General features: G+C 33.0%; 2 protein-coding genes across 2 annotated transcripts in view; one reads left to right on the top strand and one right to left on the bottom strand.

The window, feature by feature from the left end:
• Positions 1 to 980: 980 nt before the first annotated feature.
• Traf-like (TNF-receptor-associated factor-like) lies at positions 981 to 10,489 on the bottom strand. Its single transcript, XM_090116813.1, has 10 exons — positions 10,188 to 10,489; positions 8,539 to 8,652; positions 7,286 to 7,419; positions 6,756 to 6,969; positions 5,838 to 5,979; positions 5,333 to 5,502; positions 4,812 to 5,007; positions 2,852 to 2,967; positions 2,425 to 2,580; positions 981 to 2,140 (listed from the first exon to the last, which is right to left on the bottom strand). The coding sequence occupies exons 1-10, from the start codon at positions 10,287 to 10,289 to the stop codon at positions 1,928 to 1,930; spliced, it is 1,557 nt and encodes a 518-aa protein (XP_089972939.1). The 5' UTR covers positions 10,290 to 10,489; the 3' UTR covers positions 981 to 1,927.
• Positions 10,490 to 11,138: 649 nt separating this feature from the next.
• The window catches only part of ldd (lipid droplet defective), an 89,460-nt gene continuing 78,628 nt past the window's right edge, over positions 11,139 to 21,970 (top strand). The window contains exon 1 of the mRNA XM_090116576.1: positions 11,139 to 11,267. The gene's annotated coding sequence lies outside the window, so the exon portion shown is untranslated. The remainder of the gene's footprint in view (positions 11,268 to 21,970) is intronic.

Here is a 21,970-nt window from a genome sequence, read left to right as displayed (position 1 = left end):
TTTTCCTTACATTTTTATCATATTCCCCTCCTTTTCTAATGGGTTTCATCCGACTGCGATTTTTTTTTGTTTCAAAAATTATCCACTCTAGTCTATAATACTTATATATATGAACGATGTGAATAGGTTTATATTCTTTAAAATTATGTGTTACACTTTGGGAGGATAAATCCTCTAGTTTGGACAATTATTATGAATAAGGTCATTTAAAAGTCATCAAAAGTTAAATAATCAAATAAATATATCCTATTATGAATTACAGACCCAGTTTCATAAAAAAGCTCAACGGAAAACATGGCCTATATTTCAGGCACATGAAACTAAATCCGTTCATAGGATCTTTCCTGAAAAAACAACAAATACCTTCAAACTCACCCAAATTCTTACGAATTTATATAATAAATTCGTCTCTATGTAGTATATACTAATACGAGTATAGTAAAAACGGGTTAAACCAACTTTGATTATCAATTAAGGTTTTGGTAAGAATGTAGATTCGCTAAATCTATGGGAATTGTGGTTAAAATTACCTGTGAACTTCTATCTTGCCACAAAGTACTATTATGTGTAAGGGTGTAAGTAAGTAGTATATACAGGGTGTCCCACTATCGGTATACTAAGCGCGAAGTGACTTGTAGTTTTGCATACACTGATCACTTAAAAAATACTTAAACAAAAAAAAGTATTTTTTTACGTACACAGCGTATGCAAAACTATAACCTCCTTTGAGCTTAGTATACCAACGGTGGGACATCCTGTATATGTAATTATTCAGTCCATTATCGACGTATACCAATCTATATACTATAAGGTGACTATTTAATCTCTTTAGTATATAATACTTTCTATTCTTCCTCTTATACAGGTTTAGAAATAACAAGACGGTCTTTATTTTGAATAAAAAATATATTTCATAGTATATAATATACTTTCAAGTCATTATATTTAACATTAGTATTAAGATTTATATTTTTATTACATATATAATCCGCGCCAATAATGGTGGCATTTCGTTCCGATGCAATTTTTAAACTCGTCCATTATTGGCGCGGGTATCTTAAAATTATTGTCAGTGTTTCGAATTATCTACCTTTGGTGGTTATATTGTATTTCTACGGTACTAAATTAAGGAATTAAGTATAGGTGTAAGAATGGGCTTGCATATTGTACCATATATAAAAATGGAAACTTTTTGTCATGATAATGTCATATTATATTTATTTACTTGGATTAATCTTAATTAAAGTATGGCAACGAAAATATTTGAATTTTTATGTATACAGTACAAAATGCAAATGCTTTGCTATAATTATAATTTACCATAACACTAATATTCCTCAATAAAACTTTTAATACCTACAGTTTATATTTTGCGAGCCCATTTTCAAACATAATATTAACTAGTTATACGTAATTGTGGTTAAACTATGTAAATGTAATAAATGTCTACTCTTACATTATACTATGTGTGTAAAATTGGAAAAAAGTAAAAAACACATATTATGTAACATCTTAATTCGTATTTATATCTTAGTAGATACGATCTGATTTAAAAACTGTATTATTTATCTGAAATAAATGTGTAAACACTGAATTTTCTTTTTATTTCATTTCAATTATTATTAAGGCTTTTACCCTGCAATATGTTATAGCTATTTTCAATTTATACATAGATATAATAAAAATAATATTGTACTAGGCTTAAAATTATTAAATACAGATGGCCTTAGAGGCTAAAAATTTCTATTCCAACACCTAAAACAATAGGGCTCTCAATGTTTACATAAATTAGAGGCCCCATATCTCAATCCGGCCCTGTCTTTAGTTTTCTTTGATATAATTTTTTGGTAATCGAGTCATGGGTTATTTTTTGCTTTTATTAGATAAATTGGTAAACTATATAAGTAGTTAGTTATGTACATAATTATTATTGATTAACAATAAACTCAAAGAACATAACATCGTTTTTAATATATTCGAATTTATCAAGGCTTGTGTGCGGTATGAAGATGTACTGCCTCTTCATTTGGAGTATACCCTGATCCAGACTTTCAGTAGACCTGGTCTTTTCATTTGGGTCTTGTTCGATGGGTCTCGAAGACTTGCGACGTAGTTCCAATGTTTTGATTATGTCCATTGCCTGCAGATATGAAAAAAGGTATAGGTATAAGTAGGCACTTTATTTTTCATTAAGATTTAATTCTACTAAAGTTTACATATTTAACATGTGTGAAATCGCGGACGCGAGTAGGTATATTATACTAACTTATTATTAACAAGGTAGTTGTTATCATTATAATTTTTTAAATTATAATAAAAGGGCAGATGCAAGATTTTACACAATCAATATTTTACAACGTAATTTTATACCAGTTTTCTATTACTTCAGTTCCTACTTTTAATGAAATAATCCATAGTACCCACCTGGCTCCTATTAGCGGGCTGGTCCTTCAACACAATATTGACGCTAAGGTCGCAGGGCCACGCGAGCAGCGGGTCGTAGGGCCCCGTGGCGAGCCGCACCGTGCATGTTATGTGCCGGCCCCGCCATTTCCCTATGCCGTTTAGGTTTATTTCCGCCTGGAATTGTGTTTATTTTTTAATAATGGTAATTTTGGTAATGTGCAAACAGATAATACCTAAACTTTGCTACACCAGCGCCCAGTTAAAGAAGATTTATTATTTAACGATACGATTATTAATTTATTATTATTTTGTTGCAAATGAAAAATGACTGAACCAATTTATTTCTGTTTTATTTACTTTATAAAAAGATTTTGGATTTCACTACTTGACTTTATCGAGTTGTAAATACAGAAAAATTACGTAATAGGTATTGCGTATTAAATACCTTCAGCGTATATCCATACTTGCTGGTACGGAACAGTGGGCTGGTGAGCACTGCGTCTTTTTCCTTCGCCTCCTTCATGCGTGACGAGAACTTATCTATCCTCCAGATAAAGTGTCCTACAACAATATATATCTAGCAGATAGGATATACAATCAAAGTTGTAATGTTGCGTATTTGTTATGTAATTTTAAAACTAAAAACATTTAGTTAGAAAGTATTAGGTATACTTTTTGATTAAGTTTCTTATACATAAATTAGAGAGTATTTTATTCATTTCATAATTTTAAACGCTATTTACTTAATAGGTATGACGCATCTTAACAATTTCTCCAAAGAACATGTAGGTAGGGGCTTCCTAAACACCCAGCATTTTCCCGCGGTAGCATTATGGAAAGAGTGACGATATTATTATTATTACGTCATAATCTTAACTTTGATGTAATTTGTATACGTAGTATATTATTATTAGTCTGTGGATTTAATAAAAAATCTAATAAGTATTTTCTTGTGTTTAATTTTACGCGACTCGCGAGTATTATACATAGTTACATCCGTTAAAATATTGAATTTACAAAAATCTACTTGCAAAATATAGCCAACTAGCTTTCCGCCCGCGGCTTCGCTCATATGGACAAATAAAACGAACAGTGATTAGGCATAGGTAATAAGGTTGGGTCGCCTAAAATCGGATGTGACATAAGATCGGATGCATGGAATAACTCGCAAACTAGGCAATATTCTCTTCTGCTACCAACACTACTAGATCCGCCATTTTGTTCTGCCCCTCTCTTCACTCTGCGGCCGGCCAGCGACCAGACGGGACGTGTACCTACACAGGTGATTCAGCAGAAAAGGTGTATTTTGTGGCGAAAATCGTCGATCCGATCTTACCTACAAAATTTTGATGGCTCATTGTGGAGAGTACTTTCATTGAAATAATGTAATTAATTATTTTGGGGCAGAATTAGCGAATCCTCTTTCCATCTGTATACTTTGATTACGCCTAGGACGTTCACAACCCAAGATCCGATCTTCCCTCCCAATGCCGAAGATCGGACCGAAGTTTAGCTCTTGACTGCGCCTTATGCAATAATGCGCAATAATTATTAACTTTTAATATATTTAACTATCCAATGACGCTATGACTATCAGACCTTAGGTACATTTTCATTATTTAGTCCTAGAACACGGAGGATAAAAGTTTGAGAAACTTAATTAGGATGAGGAGGGAAGACCGGACTAAAAAAACGCAATAAAAAAAAAACTTCTTTGTCAAATTTTTTGAGGAATTTCCTGACTCAATCATTGATGCTCAATGTATGGACGTAAGTCCGGATGTTTTCCTAATGTTAACATTATTATTAAACGCATAGAAGTGAAGATACTACATAGTCCGATCTTCGGCCGAACTGTTATTTTCTTCACTATGGTAAGTCGAAAAAAGTCTGCTTTTTAGGCTCTAAATTTGCTTAGATAGATAGCATCTACGCAAACCAAAAAATTAGGGGTTAAACAATATTTTTTTGTCATCAATTTACAGTTGACCGCAACAGAAAAACGACATCGAATCATGAGAAATAAAATAAAAAATACAGTACGTATAAAATTTTCGGCATATGCGTCCGATCTTAGACGACCCAACCTTATTATGTCCAACGTCCATTTGAATATAGCGCCATCTGACGGAAATTATAAATTACGCAGCGATTTAAATGATCATCTGGATCTTCCATTGGGAATGAAACATTTTACCGTGCTAAAAAGTTGACTATTTCAATCTGTAGCCTCATTCTATTTCAATCTGTAGATTCATTCTATACGAAGTCACATAAATCATATACATTATACACACCGCATCCATTCTCACAAACTCTCATGTTTATAATTTTATAGTTAAAAGCAAGATTAGTATATAGTAAGGATTTCATTCTTTCTTTACGTTTATTTCTAACAATCTCACCATCATCAGTCCCATTCTCCGGATGATCCAGCGTCATCCTCGCCTGAAAGTCAGCTAATTCCGATCGCAGTTTGTTGTAGCTCTTCGTAAGAGCGCGCAGATCGCGGGAAATGACGTCCATCTTGTTTGCATGTTCTGCTGCTTCTGCGCGTGCATCTGCTGTCGCTACTTCTAGTATTGCAAGACGATCAAACGCCTGTTGAAATTTAAACTTAATAGTTAATACCTTCATGATCATCATGATCATCACCGTCAACAATATCGTGAACATCGTCTACACCGAAACCATCGTCGTAGTTGTTATATTAAGCTAAAGTAAAGCTGTATTTAAAGTTGTAAGTTTCAGGTATAAATTTTTTACTCGTACTCATAAGCATTTGAATCAAACATAATATAGATACTTATAAAGAAAAAAATGTTTACTTTAATACCTTCAGTTTTATCAGCATTCTGTATCAAATGTCGCTATACCATAAAATCCATTCCATTTTCACTTTGAATTCCAAAACAAGTTAACTTACCGGGTTCTCAGTAGAAGCATGTTGTAGCTGCATCCTCAAAGTAGAAAGTTGAGCAAGTTGGTCCGAAGATCGTCTGGCTTCTGCCAGTTCAGCTTCCAACGCTGCGCAGTTCTCAGCATTGCGCTGTCTCTCCTCTTCCACTGTTTGCTTTACATATTCTATTACTTCTTCTGTAATGGGGGAATATAGTCTGTTATTTAACTTTTAAGATGTGTTTGTGAGATTGTGTGAAGAGAACACATTGTGAACATAATATATTGACTAGACTTTTAATGATGAAATTAATAGTATACAATGCTAAATTCAATTATATCAAGACCAAACGTTTTTCCATGGCTAGAATTTGTTTGAATTTATTCTATACCACTAGAATTAACAAATAATTGTATTGTGTATAAGTAGAACTCGTTTAAATCGATAATTGACCGTATAAAAACATCTAAATCCCAAAAAAAAATGTCTGGGCCGAATTTTGAAACCTCATCAAGTTCCAAATCTAACTAACCCAGTTTATTAATAGTCCGTATCCGATTATCATGATGCGTCAGGGCCTGCTCCAGCAGTTCTCTCTCGTTCTGCTCGTGCACGATGCTGCTGATGGCGCTCTCCAGCCGCATCACCGTGGTCAGCTGCTGGCTCTGCAGCTCCTGGAGTGTGGCACATACCGATAGGCATGTTTAGATAGATGTGTGTACAAATAGCTTTTGATTACCCAAAAGTGTAATAAAAATCGATTAATCTGTCTGAACCACAGACACAATAGAAAATCTATTGTTTCTGGAACCGATCGGGCCCCTTGGGGCTCAATGGGTTAAATTAACTTGTGTGTACATTCAAATAATTCGACTTTTTAATTTGCTTTCTATATAAATATTTGCACACCCAATCAATTGTATATAATATAATATATTAATAGAATGTATTAGCCACATAATATTGTAATTAAAACATCTGTAATTTGTAACTACATTCAAATAAATATAATTTGAATTTGAATTTTAATCCTGTTGAACGATTTTCGTCCTTCATGGCCAATCTCGCAGATTAAACAACTATGGAGACAACAATCGATATAATATTATACACGCAAGACTACGCGGAAGCGCAAGCACACTACATTTCTAGCAGATTTGACATTCGCAAGAAAAGATCAGGGTCAGGCGAAGGGAAGATATATTTTATGCACTCTCCAAATAACAACGATATTTTAATATTGACGAGAAAGTATAAATACATTTAAATACCACAAACTGTTTTTTCATGTACCTATAAAATGTCGTAGCTAAATGGTAATATCAGCTAATTATTTAGTTAATAGCCTAGGCTCTTCATTAAATAGCATTCCTTATTACTATCTGATTTGTGAACATCTTATTTAACAAAGCTGTTGGCTGTACATAAAGATAAATAAGTAATCCCATACTTGCAAAGCCAGCTGGACATTAGCCAAGTCATGTTTGAACTGTGCCGCCCAGTTAGCTGATCTCTCCGCCTCATCATCTAACGCTGCTCGGAGTGAGACCAGGGTCGAGAGGAAGTGCTGAGCTCGTTCCTCCACCAGCACCAGCTTGGTGCGAAGGTTCTCCAGTTCCGTGGACTGGATGTCACGGTTACTTGACTCTTCTGTGAGGATCAGCCTGTTTCGGTAAAGTGTTGAACGTTTTGTACAGGGTGGTTATGAAAATGATAGATGTAGAGTTTTAATTTACTTAAGTAATATTATATGCAGTGTAAATCTTAGAAATTCACCAAATTTCACGTAAGTAGGTTAAAATGGTACCTAAGTTTAATTATTTTACGAACTTATATTTTACTAGGCTTTTGATATGTAATTTTAACAATTAAACGATAAATTAATTATCTGTATTTAATTTCGTGATTGAATTGCGATTCCTCAAAATATACACAATTAACTTATACAATTATATGTATAGTAGTAGTAAAATAAATTACTTGATCGTAGTGAGTTCTTTCTCAAGGTATGTGACGCAGTCTTCCAAAGGAACAGACTTCGGAGTCCAGGTGTGGTTGCTGACGACGGGAGGTGACGGGTCCACCACGCGGACGTGGGTTGACTCGGTGCGGTTCTGAGAACAAAAAAGAAAATGAAAAAACTAATAGGAAATCAAAATTAACCATTCGGCACACATATCCTTTTTTCTTCATATTTGTGATTTTATTTTTAGCCTGTGCTTTAGTTTTAGATTTTAAGTTTTAAGTATCAAAAGTTTGTTGTGGCAATAAATACATTCATTCATTCATTAATTATTTCATTATTTATGCCTAAATAACACGAATTTTATGTTTTAGGCATCATATAGAGTTAAAGGTAAAATAATAGTTGTAGCAGACAAGTGTTTTCGTATAATTATACATACCATATTTATTTACTATACTTTAATATTTAAAAAAATATGTCATTATCATTAAACATGTAAAGTCCTCACAGAGACACGAAGAACTTAACAAAATAGTACCAAATACCCTTGTACCGATTACATAGGATTTTATAAGGTTGTAAAGATTTATTTAATTTCTAAATTGTAGAGAATCAATTCCTTAGTGCAGTTGAATTTATTTACTTATTACTGCATTTATTTCGCAACAACTTTTCAGTAACTATGCGATATACATTGGTTATAATAATTACCTAGTTATAATAATCGTTCTAGGTTTTTACTTTTTACTTCAAGAAGCAACAATACCATAGCATTGTCCAATTTCCCACACTTATGAATCGTAAATCGTGCGTTTAAAAAATGATTTGTTAATGTGTTCTTTTGCTCGAGACTACTTCCATCCGCTATCCGCTCTACTTTTTTATTTTTGTTTGAAAAAGTAGCGCAGTTAGTACCTATAGGCAGTAGCCACCTGGTTATTCATGCATAATCTATACTAATATTATAAAGCTGAAATTGTTTGTTTGTTTGCTTGAAAGCGCTAATCTCAGGAACTACTGGTTGAAAATTTATTTCGGTGTTAGATAGCCTATTCATCGAGGAAGGTTATAAGCTATATATCATCACGCTATAAAGACCAACAGGAGCGGAGCCACGCGGGTGAAACCGCGGAGCAGCAGCTAGTAATTAATAAACCTTATACGTATATAGAAGTATGCCATTTTTTGCCCTTTTTGCTAAATATTGATCTAAATATCAATATTCTCTCCACATTACAACCTCAATGTAAAGTCGACCAACATTCACCTTATCCATTTTAGGGCACTCTTTGACATGTGTATCCTTGTGTTTCCGCTGTATCCAGGCGCCACAACGAAGCGGGCACTGCTCCAGGATGCTGCCGCATTGCTTCAGGTGGTTCTAGAAATAATATAAATAATTAATCATGATAGAGCTTTAAAACATAGCATTCTAGAATATAGAAGAATTTATCAGTTAACGCTACCGTGTTACTAATCCTAGTAAATTGTAATATTTTTGGAAGGAAATAAATGTTACTAATTTCTAAGTATTTTTTATTTACGTTTTGAGCTAAAACCCATAAAAAAAACTACTAAGTAGTGTACAAGAAAACAGAAACATTGCACCACTCATACTAAATTGAAATAAAAACGGGATCTCTACAAAAATTAAAATTTAAAGTTTAGTAGTTTTTTTTTATATTTTAAACTCGTACTCGTATTATAAATAATTTAAAATACCACTAGTTTTAAAATACGTTTATTTTTTCCAAATCAATAAAAATAATTTCCATATTCAGGCGGCTATTTTTATATCATTAATTTTATGTCTACGTTAGAATTATGTATTAAAATTTTATTGTATGTTATAATTTTATACCAAGTTATTTCAAGGTTAGCTACTACTACTTCGTCATCTCTGAGATAATAAATGGCCGGGATTATAAGTAGTGTTTACTACCTTGAGTAATCCTTAGGTGTCACATTTTTTGATATGATGTAATTTGATATCGGGAAAATTTTGAGTACCAAATGTATAAGGTACTAAGTAGCTAACATTTACCAATCTTAAAAACTAATAAAGTGGTAACTATAAAATAAATGCATTCGAAAAATATTATGTAGTTAACTAACTACGTAAATACTAAAAATATAGAGTAGGTCTATATATTTATAAAAATCCCGATTGTTCGGAATCAAACCAAACGAATGTCCTTAAAAACTAAGTAGGTAAGTATATTGAGTAGACCATATTTAATAATTATTACTAAGATTTAAAATATAATATTAATAATACATCACAACAGGTGGATTGCTGAATAGAGAAACATAAAAAAAAATATGTGAAGGTGAAAATAGCCTAAAGGATCACAGGGAATTATAGTCGTAAAAAAATGTAAGTAGGTAAAATGTAAAAACCTATTAGATATTATTGCCTCATCAAATAAAGCTGAAACTCATTGGAAGATTCAGTCAAAAATAATGTATGTATGTTAATTGTAACTTGTAAAAAAATGTACATGTTTATTGAACTTTAAAAATATATCTATACAAATACATAAATGAAATCACAATTCGCTATATTTAGAAATACTTTTATCTCAGACACAACGCATTTTCAACATAATATTTTATTATCCTACATCAAAAAGGAGGTTATCAAATCAATACTTACATGCTTGTTATAATAAAGGAATAGTTAAAATATCTCTATAGTATGAAAAAAATGTTCTGTTTTGACTCTATGTTATCCACGTATTTGACCAAACAACAAATTGGGTTGTACCTACTCGCTTTTTTATCTCAAATTTTGACAAGTTTCATCGAAATCGGTTCAATAAATATACCAATAGACATAAAGGTAGGTACATAGTGCATCTTAATTCTCTAAAACTTGTCATAGGATTTATGATACAAGAAAATTTAAAGGCTTACTTGCAGTTTCCCCATTTCAAACTCATCATTGCAGAAATAACAGGGGCTGTTAGCTCCCTCAGGTACGACGGTGTTGTTCAATTCTGCTCGATTTATACTCATTTTAGACCCTATCTTGATCACATTTATAAAATCTTGACAACCAAATCTTTAGATAATTTAACTTTAACACTGTTTCATATTTAGTTTCCTATTACATAAACAATTTTGAAAAATTTCACACTTTTTGCTCTCAAGGTCCTTTGACGCAGAATTTAATGCAATAAATTTATTTTAAAACACTTTATATAAAGTGAAATTGCTAGAAACAATAGCCAGCACAGTGTTGGGAGGGACTGTCGGTCGGTGCGTCACGTTATCTATCTGATATCCGATATCTAGCAATGTGCGTGATAAGCTGTGTCAATAAATATTGTCTAATTTTTATGTTTTATGGGTCAAGGTACCTTTTTGAGTGCGAATCATATAATAAATAGGTATGTACCTAGTTTCCCAAGACCTATACCGCAAAGCCTTTTCATTCTCCGCTTTTCCCGGCCAATGATGGTACTTATGTACCTACCTACCCAGCATTATAGGTAATAAAATATTTTTTATCTGGGTACTGTTTCTACAAATTCAGGTGTATTCGTTTCGACTTCAAAAAATTAAGTCCAAAGTCGAAGCTATCAAAAATTATAAACGTCCGGAATCCGGATCCTAATTTGAAAATAAAATAAAAAAATGCTCATTCGCATTATTCCACGAAATCCACTTATAATAATACTTATGTTAATAAGATACGTGCGAGTTTTGTTTCTAAAAACAATCAACAATCAAACAAACATAATTGATAATTTCATTATGCAGATCTGCGCTCGCGCAATAACTTGTAAGTTGTTTATGCTGCCAAGTGCCAGCTGCTTAGTGCTAAGTGCTTACTTAACTTTACTCTTTAGTTGCTGATCGAATGTCGAAGTGGGTGGACGCGTGAGCGTGTGACCGAAATCAAACAAAACGCGTGTTTATAGTCAACAAAAGTTAATAGGTGCTTAAATAATCGTGTAGTGAAGTGAAACATATTCCTAAACGGATTTCGCTGTAAGTTTGTCACAGTTTAATTGAGGAAACGTTTATCTTTTGAATCTTTTAATAATTTATATGAAACGACAGTTTAATTGTCTTATAATGATCTTAAATTGTTTTACGTCTCTAAATGGTACAACAATAGTCAACGTATCTTTTTAAAAACCTACAAATTGATGGGTAGTAGATGGTGAGTGGGTCTAAATTCGATGTTTATCAACATTTTTATGAATACATTCAATAAATTTATCGCAAGACAACCAAAATTATACACGTATTATAGCATTTATAGACCGTACGTACAAATAAATCTAACTAAAAAATCTATCGCAAATGTACTTGATTTACCTAACTACCTAATTTGTAAACAAAACGATAAAAAGCTTTCCTAATAAAGTAATGAAATAATATTAACGTTTATGCATCTAAATAAAAATATTCTCAAGGTAAATAAAATTAACTTATATCTCACAATGTAAGAATCGTCTGTCAAATACAGGAACAAGGAAGAATAATTTAATAACAACAATAGAGTAGGTACTTATAATAATATATGTGTTTTGCACGTAAAAAATAACAAAAAAATATAATAATGGCAATGCTTAATGGCTTAACATTATTTATGGTTAATAGAAAATACTAATAAATAATAATACCTAACTTTAATAACTTATAAGAATATATGTACTTCAATCTTGAAGCATCTTCCATTCAAAATGCAAAGAAAGTCGCGCGTAACATGTTTACGAGTAGTTATTTAAATGGAATATCAATATCGAGACATTAAAACAAGGTATTTGTATTATTTTATAATGTAAAATAGTTGAATAAAATCCTATTAGACGAGTTTTAGAAATATTTTATCTAAAGCGAATTAGAGAAAATAAAAAATATTAATGTATTTTGTTTTGTTCGTGTTTCTAACAATTCAAAAGGTTAAAAAAATTTATTTAAAAAAAAAATTAATTACCTATTAAAGTAAATAATTTGGAAAATCCAAAAGTGCACGCCTCATAATTTTTTTTAATAAATATTTATTAATTATTATTTTTGTTTATTTAATAACAATTAAACCACATCGAATCAGACCCTGAAAAATGAAAGGGTTCTATTCCTGAGCATACTCAAGCGTAAGAGAAAAAAAAAGACTCGATTAGTAAAGTATTTCGGTCGCTATCGTGTTAACAAGAAAAAGGATCCGCACATACAGACACACGGACGTCCAAGACAGAACTTTTTTAAACTGTTTTTTAACTAGTTTAAATAACAAAAATGACATCAAAAATATCATGAACGTTAAAAATAGTGTTTTTTCTTAATATGTGTGTGTATGTATTATCTTACAAGTGCAATGTATGATTAATGATACATAAAGACATTTTAAGTTTGAAAAATCAGATGTTTTGCGCGAAGTGACAGTAGTACCCACCTCAACGCTTCGCTTATGAGGCGTGCAATATCTAAATACAATAGAAATGATATCTGTACCCCGAAGCCTGATATTGGCCGGTCGGCTCAGTAGGTATAAAACACAAAAGCTTACCTACGAAAATTGCTCATGTCACGTGACATTTAAGCTTTCTGCTAAAGAATTTCCAAAATCGGTTAAATCGTTTTTGCGTTTACTTTATCCAATAAAGCACAAAATTTGTACCCAGGCCAAGTAAACTGAAATCTACTGTAGATACTTATAGGTACATCAACGAGTTATAATAACAAATTTTAGCAACAAAGGTGAGCTGTACAAAAACAATCACAAGACACAACATAAATTATTTACAAAGACGATTTAAGCGATGTTTTTCTGAAAATAATAAAAATAGGTAGTCATTAGTAAGACGTTCGTGAGGCAGGCTAATGGCTATTATAGTAGCATTGATTTACACTTTATAGTAACTAGGTAGTAAGCAGAAACTTGTTTTTGATGACGAATTATTTCTTCCTAGAGGCTTATTAATAATATTTTATTAAATACAGCTTGATTTCTAGTTTATTCTGAGAATTTTAATTCATTATGAAACATAATTTCGGAATCATTACATAAATATAAATCCAAAAAATGAATTAATTTAATTTTAATTTCACATACAAGTATAATTTAGATCCTGTGTTGAGCTTGAGCGTTACATTATTGTTTGCGTATACAGACCTCCTTCCAGTGACTATAATTTGTTTGAGACAGTCATGGAAGAAATATTAAAGCGTTTAGGCAGGAGTAAAAAGAAGGTAATAGTATGTGGTGATTTTAATATTGATTTACTTTCACACACACAAACGGCAACACAAATAGTTAATTTGTTTCATTCATTTAATCTGTATAAACTTTTTGATGAACCCACACGAATAACACCTACTTCTGCAACTTGTATTGATAATATATACTGTGATTGCAAATGTTTAGAAAAATATATTCTCAACACGCTAACTTCGGATCACTGTGGCCAGAAAGTAGTTTTTGAATGGGATTGCATACCTACAATTAAAAGAATTAATGTTAGGCCTATAACTAGGAAAGGCATTCATACATTCAGAAATAATATTGATAATAAACTGCCTGACCTGAATGATCAATCCTTTCATAAAAATCCTTGTGAAATGTTTACAAATCTTTTTAAGTTCATTCATAGTGAATATGAAAAAATATTTAAAATTAAATCTTTAACTATTACCAAGGATTTACCATTCAGCCAATGGGCAACTCCTAGTATACACCGATGCAGGAACGTTCTTTACGAGTTATATGGTATGAAACAATATAACAAAGACTTGTCATTTCTTAGTTATGTTAGAAATTATTCAAAAACATTTAAAAAAGTTTGTCTCACTGCCAAGAGTTTGTATGTCAGAGATAAAATACGCAACTCTGACAATAAAGTTAAAACGGTTTGGACAATTATTAATGGTGAATTGGGCAAAAGCCAATCGAATGATAGTACCATAAAACTTGTCAATTCTGGTAGGGTCATTGACAAAAGTGCTGATGTTGCGCTTGCTTTTGAAGATTTCTTTAGTAATATCCCTGCTAGTATAACTAAGAATTTAAATTCGTCTTCAGCGCTTGCAGAGTCTTTATTGAGGGATCATGTTGCTGAGTGTAACAAATTATTTGAATTGCGACACGTGACTGCTGATGAAATTGTTAAAACTTTTAAAACATTAAATTTAAAAAAAAAACATGTGATCTCTGGGGTATGTCTGTAAATTTAGTAAATAATATCATAGAAAACATTGCCAATCAACTGGCGTTTATATTTAATCAGTGTTGTGACTGTGGTATATTCCCTGATTTACTAAAATTTAGCAAAGTTATTCCTTTATTTAAAAGTGGTGACCAAGAAGACAGTAATAACTATAGGCCAATTTCCATATTACCAACTTTGAGCAAAGTCTTCGAGAAACTAATTTTAAACCAATTAAGTAGTCATTTTGCATCAAATGGTTTACTGCACGCCAAACAGTATGGTTTCACAAAGGGGCGCTCTACCACTGATGCCGGAGTAGCTCTTTTGTCACATATATACAAAGCATGGGAAAATTCAAAGAATGCTTTGGGGATATTCTGTGACCTTTCTAAGGCTTTTGACTGTGTAGAACATTCCACTCTATTACGGAAACTAAATTTTTATGGTATCAAAGGTTTAGCTCAGGATCTCATAGCTTCATATCTTCAGAACAGGGTACAAACCGTTGTCGTTAATGGAGAGAAATCTCGCGGTGCGCCGATTAACATAGGTGTTCCGCAGGGATCTATCTTAGGACCGTTTTTGTTCTTAGTGTATATTAATGACCTACCTTATTATTTGGAGGATATGTGTGAAATAGTACTGTTTGCAGATGACACCTCATTAATTTTTAATGTGGATAGACATGACACAAATGTTGACGAAGTAAACTCTGCTCTTTTACGCATATCCAATTGGTTTAATACTAATAATTTACTATTAAATACAAAAAAAACAAATTGTGTAGAATTTATCCTCCCAAATGTAAAAAAGGTGAAAAGGAATATTATTTTAAACGGGGAGGTATTATACCCTGTGGAATCGACTGTTTTTCTTGGTTTGACATTAGATGAGAAGCTTCAATGGGGGGCCCATGTTACCACCACCGCTACTAAGCTCAGCTCAGCTGCATATGCAGTTAGAAGAATAAGGCATCTCACCGATGAAGAAACGGCTAGATTGGTTTACTTTAGCTACTTTCATAGCATAATGTCCTATGGAATTCTGCTATGGGGCAGGGCTGCAGATATAGAAACTATATTTATATTACAGAAAAGAGCCATACGCTCTATATATAATTTGCGTGCTCGAGACTCACTAAGAGATCTCTTTAAGAATACTGGTATCCTTACTGTACCGTCGCAGTATATATTTAATAATATTTTATATGTACACAATAACGCTTACTTACACACAAAAGTCGGAGATAGACATTGTTATGACACAAGAAACAGAAATAAAATTGAAATGCCATTTTTCCGGCTAGCTAAAGTTAAAAATTCATTTATGGGTCAAGGTATACGCTTTTACAACAGAATTCCTCATAATATTAAAGAGTTTAGTTGTTCTAAATTTAAAACTTATATAAAAAATGTACTAGTTCAGAGAGCCTATTACAGTATTAAGGAATATATGGACGATAAAAACCCATGGAGGGTTGTCGCGTAAAAACCACAGGACAGTTCTTTGGCATATTATGTTAATATAATTATTATTATGATGTTACATATGTAATTTGTAAAATTGTAAAACTGATATGATTAAAAAGAGCAACTATGGAGTTTCTTGCCGATTCTTCTCCGTAGATACTGCTTTCCGAATCGGTGGTAAATGCTAAAAATATGTACCTAATGACGTTTCAAAAGTGCTTCTAGAAGAAGTCTAATTGAATAAATAAATGTTTGAGTTTGAGTTTGAGTTTTATGTATTTAACTGGCTGCAACTAACATTATTATAGACACCTAGAAACACTTTTAAAGGATAAGTAATAGGTTACCTTAATATTAAAATAACGATCTTCACTCAAACATATTTTGTATGTACATACTGTTATTGATACACGGAAAATGATCACGTGCGTCATCTGTTTTGTAGAGAAAAAAAACTGTTTACAGAAATTACATCACTTAATTATACCTACACAACTAAAATGGAAACTTATATGTATGGGTACTAGACAAGAAAGGTTTCCTTGCGATAATAATTAAATTGTTAGAAAATTGCGATTAAAACCATCATAGGTATACTAATATACAGTATATAAAGCTGAAGAGTTTGTTTGTTTGTTTGAACGCGCTAATCTCGGGGACTACTGGTCTAATTTGAAAAATTTTTTCGGTCTTGGATAGCCTCGGAAAGGAAGGATCGAGGAAGGCTTTAGGCTATATATAATATATATCATCACGCTAAGACCAACAGAAGCGGAGCCACGCGGGTGAAACCGCGGAGCGCAGCTGGTGTCATATAGGAGCACTAGTTGCAATGCCTGCGTAATCCAGGTCACGGTCAAACTTTTACGTGGATAAGTAACAAACATACTTTCATATTGTTTATGTTATAATTTGTTGATTTTACTATTCGTCTCGATAGTACATAGTTCATGATACATCATATACTAGAGGTCGGATCGCGAATGTGGGTCGCCTTGTGATGTAATTTTAAGAAAACCTGTTATACATAATTACATAGTCGTCAAAATACTCTTTGAATATTCGGTACTAGGTTTTGGTACGATTGACCTAGAGTTAGAGTTTATGACTTATGTGTGTGATTAGTAATAAAATATTTATAAAAGCTTTAAATAGAGTTTACGTTTAAACATATATTTTTTTAGTTTTTTGTGTAGGAAAATCATGTTTTTTAAGACAGATAATATATTTTTTTTTAATGTATCAAATGCTTTGATTAATTGAACTGAGCCCCAACCCACCACAAAAACACTTACTTATTTTTATTTAGACATCATATTATCTATTTTTTATGTCGATTAGAACATCTAAAGAAAATCGCTATTTAACAAAATATTATATTAAAAAATTCGCAATCGCCAATCATCATGATGCGTTTAAACTTAAAACATGACGCGGACGGTTAAAGTTGGTATCTGCCTCAAATCGTTACACAAAAAAAGTATGACTTCGTCATTCTATGTTTATTTTAAAATGAAACAAATCATAAATATAAAATATTAATAACTATAAACAGAGTATCATACAAAAACTCGCAAAAGATTTACCTTGATTTTTTTATTAAATTAGATATTCTCGAATAGTATTTTTAAGTAGAATTGAACTTAAAGATGTACATTACTTATACGATACAATATTATTTTGTATTCGAAAGGATCCTGCTAAAGTCCTTCATTTCTTTTACCTTATTTGGTGGCATTTACAAAGCGGTTGTTGAAAAAAATAATATTGTATGATACAAAAGGTTGCGATGTATACAAATCTTATTTTTCTACGCTTTTTTATAGCACACCTGAATATTTTAATACTATAAAAATTTAGCACTCTCAAAGCAACTATCGCCATTTCATAACATGAAATTAGACTGTAGACGTATCCATACTGTTTTAAATTTTGATTGGCAGTGTTTCCTATCGAAGATTTTATTTTTATGTAACTATTTTTAAAAATTTTGGTCACTGGTCATTATTATTGAGAATGTCTGAAAAAAATCATGCCAACAGGAAGTTTTCAGGTATAACTATAAGTCGTCCTTACTCTGAGATATTTACATAGACTAGGTACACGCACAAAGACACGGGCGGAAAGCTTATATCCTCTTAATATTATAAAATATGTGAAAGTTTGTATGGATGTTTGTTACTCTTTCACGCAAAAACTACTGAACCGATTACAATGAATTTTAGCACACATATAGAGGGTAACTTGGATTAACACATAGGATAGGTTTTATCCCGGAAATCCCACGGGAACGGGAACTATGCGGGTTTATCTTTGAAAATGCGGGCGAAGCCGCGGGCGGAAAGCTAGTAATATAATATGTATAAGCTTTCCGCCCGTATAATCAACACAAAGCACAGCCAATTCTTATTTTTTAAATTATTGAAATACTTCTGCTGACACAAAAACTGAGCTTTTGAATACAGCTTTCAGTTTCAAGTTCCTGTCTCTATATAAACAACACAAAACAAGTCGAGTCCAAAGTCCACTAAATAATGAACAATACGACCTTGACAGTTCATAAGCAGAGGATCGAAAACCATAAGGTCCAGTGAGGTTTTATTTTTATTCAATTCTTTGCGAGATACCTGCAGAAATTCGCAGAGCGTGATTTCTAATATCGATATTGCAAACGCAATCTTAACTAGGATAATTAAGGTTTAAACTACAATGTGCGATGTGTGAAACATTTCATATGCTTTTAAGATATAACTGGGCAGTAACAATGCATATTGTGTATAATGTGTAATGTGTTGTTAACCTTTTGTACTTACCTACATAGTTAATTATACCCGTTCGTATTTTGGATTGCTGTAGGTAAGTTAGACGTTCCCATTACCTGCCTGTTGATTTTGAAGCGTCAAAATACTCTTACTTAACTCCTGTGGCGCTGAAACCCCGAAGTGGGTCTTGGCCTCCGAGACGAGAACTCTCCACCTTCCCCGGTCCTGAGCGGTCTCTTGCCAATTGTCATTAGCTGGGTCCACACCGGCCGATCCACCGCGATCCGATCGCGCGCGGCAGGCGCGCGATCCAAAGATGCGGGCGGTGTGGACGTGCCGCGCGCGATCCATGCACGCGTTTTGCCGCGCGCGATCCCTACCTCATGCGATCCGTTAGCGGGCGGTTTTTGTACCCGCTTCAAAGGTGCCTCAGTTGCGTGATGCGCGCGGTGTGGACGGTTGTGTTGGATCGCGCGATCCACCTCACCATGGACATCTCAGAAAGTCGAATATCTCAAATTGAATAGCATTCATTCTTGCAAAATTGTGTTCCACTTCATCTGAAACTAACTCTGCGTACAGCTGAGTCCCAGATTCCAATCGATTTTTGTAAAGTTGTTTCACCCAAAACCGTCGATTTCTTTTTTTTTATTTTTTGCGCAAACATTTCAGTATAATAAAAGTTACTGCTGCAACGGCAAGACGCCGCCGTTGTACGTGTGACTCCATATCGTACAAGAGTTAGACTGGCTGAATCACGGATCGCCTTAGGATCACTTGGAGCGCATATTTTGGATCGCAAGTTTTTAAAGTGGATCGGCCTAACATGATCCACGATCCATGCTCCGCGATCCTGGATCGCGGATCGCGGGATCACTGGATCGGCCGGTGTGGACCCAGCTATTGGCTTGGAGCTTACTCAGGTCCCTCTCCACTTGATCGCGCCAGCGATACTTGGGTCGACCCACCGGCCGACGCGGACGGCCCGATGGACGGCCCAAGTATGCTCTCTTCAGATCTCGCTCCTCACCCATTCGCTCTACATGACCGAGCCAACGCAGGCGTCGTGATTTTATTTCCCCAAGTATATTTGGCCCAAATATATTCATGAATAGTCAAGCTCTCTGAAATAATACGCTTTTAATATAAGTAAGATTTATTTGTATGCAGAATCTAGTATAGTCCTAGTTAAGAATCTAGTTTTTAATGAAGGAACATAAGGATATTTACCGGATCCCCTGCAAGAGGAGCCGCGGCCATAAACTAGCTAGTTAACAATAAATAGTAATAATTTATTACACTCACGTTGTCTAGTTGAATATTTTCACAAGTAAAAGTGTTTTGCGGTAAGCGGATTGTAATCGATAGCTGTATACAAATTACAATATTAAATGACTCCTTATTTAGAGATTTATTCCATATAATATCTAGTTATATATTAAAATGTTATTATGTAGGTACATGTAACCAATTATGTATGTTTGATACATTGTTGAAAATTTGTACTCAAATGACCAATAGATAATAATTTAAATTTGATATGTACTACTTATTCTATTTACTTATTTTATACTAGGTTTCCGCCCGCGGCTTCGCCCGCGCAGTCAAAGAAAAACCCGCATAGTTCCCGTTCCTGTGGGATTTCCGGGATTGCGTCATTTTCCCGGGATAAAAAGTAGCCTATGTCCTTTCTCGGGTATCAAAATATCTCCATACCAAATTTCATGAAAATTGGTTCAGTAGTTTAGGCGTGATTAAGTAACAGACAGACAGACAGAGTTACTTTCGCATTTATAATATTAAGTATCGATTAAAGATTGAAGATGATAAATAAATCAATAAAATTAAACCTTTAGGATAACATTATAAGATTTTTTGTAAGGTGCACCTACAGCAAGTACCTAAATAAAAAGGTACATTATTACAAGGTCATTTAATTATAAAAAAATAATTAAATGAAATTATATTATTGTACCTATTATGCGACGAAATTAGTCTGGGATCGTAAAGTACTTAGTGCGTCAAATAACTTCCCAGAAACACGATATTGTTTGAAAACACTGACCCGTCCGTCGCAATGAATCGAAAACAGATGTAATATGTTTATATTTTCTACTAACTGCTTCAGCAGATGTTGTTCTGCCCAGTTGCCCTTTTTACATGTCCTCTCCATAAGAACGTTCCTCATGCCATAACAAAAACATGAAAAAATTGACGTCTTATTGAAAAAAAATGTCGAGCCGTTCTAGAGTTTTACGATAAGCAACAAATTTAGAACTAACTTCTAACTACTTTCACAGCTTCACTAATATTTTTCTTTACGCGTGAATATATAAGATCTTAATTCTTAATGATCGTTATAAATTATAATAATCATTAAGAATAAATTATTTTATATACTTAATAAGTCTTCTGCGCGGTTTGAAATCAGGGTTATCAGGTAGTGTAGCCGCGTCAACCTTTGTACCTAACAAGAAGGTGTTATAAGTATTTTAATATACTAAATTAGATAAATATGTTGTTTTATTTAAATAATTATTATTTTTAACAAAAAACTAAACCACCTTCAAATTGATAGAATTATTAAAAAATTTAAGTACAAAATGGGAACAAGCGGAAGGCCCGATTTGAATGAAAAAAAGAATCATAATACATAATCCTTCACTTTGCTCTTCAATTTTAAGTTTTTGTATCGTTGCGTTTTTTTTATTATTTTACATCCTCAAATTATATTTGATTCTGTAAATAACTTATAATTAGCAGTTATATCCAGTACCTAACATTAAAATTTAAACTGGGAGTAACCTCCTACTAATGTCACACTACTAATCAGCATTTCCATAGAAAATTATTCATTCAAACAAATAAACTATTCAGCTGTTAATACTGGTACTCGTATTATTTTTTTAAACCAGTTTAACTATACTACGTAAGGGGAACTCCCATAACCTATGCTCGGTTAATCGAGTTTACCGCTAGACCACAAAAAATCTATGGATTTACTACTGATTATATCTATACTTAATATTATAAAGCTAATGAGTTTGTTTGTTTGTTTGTTTGAACGCGCTAATCTCAGGAATATCTGGTCCGATTTGAAAAATTCTTTCGCTGTTAGATAGTCCATTTATCGAGGAAGGCTATACTTAGGTTATATATCATCACGCTAAGACCAACAGGAGCGGAGCAATGCGGGTGAAACCGCGAGACACAGCTAGTATTAAATATTGCTCAGTGAAAGGTAAACCGCAGTATTTAGCACTCGTTATCCGTTCCCACAACATTGGATGTGCCAACTCGACCTG

Source organism: Colias eurytheme, chromosome 26 (assembly GCF_061535395.1).
Source record: "Colias eurytheme isolate Ceu_HAF_F1 chromosome 26, ilColEury1 Martin Lab GWU primary, whole genome shotgun sequence".
In the NCBI taxonomy this organism is placed as follows: domain Eukaryota; kingdom Metazoa; phylum Arthropoda; class Insecta; order Lepidoptera; family Pieridae; genus Colias; species Colias eurytheme.
This window is presented reverse-complemented; position numbering and strand designations above follow the sequence as displayed.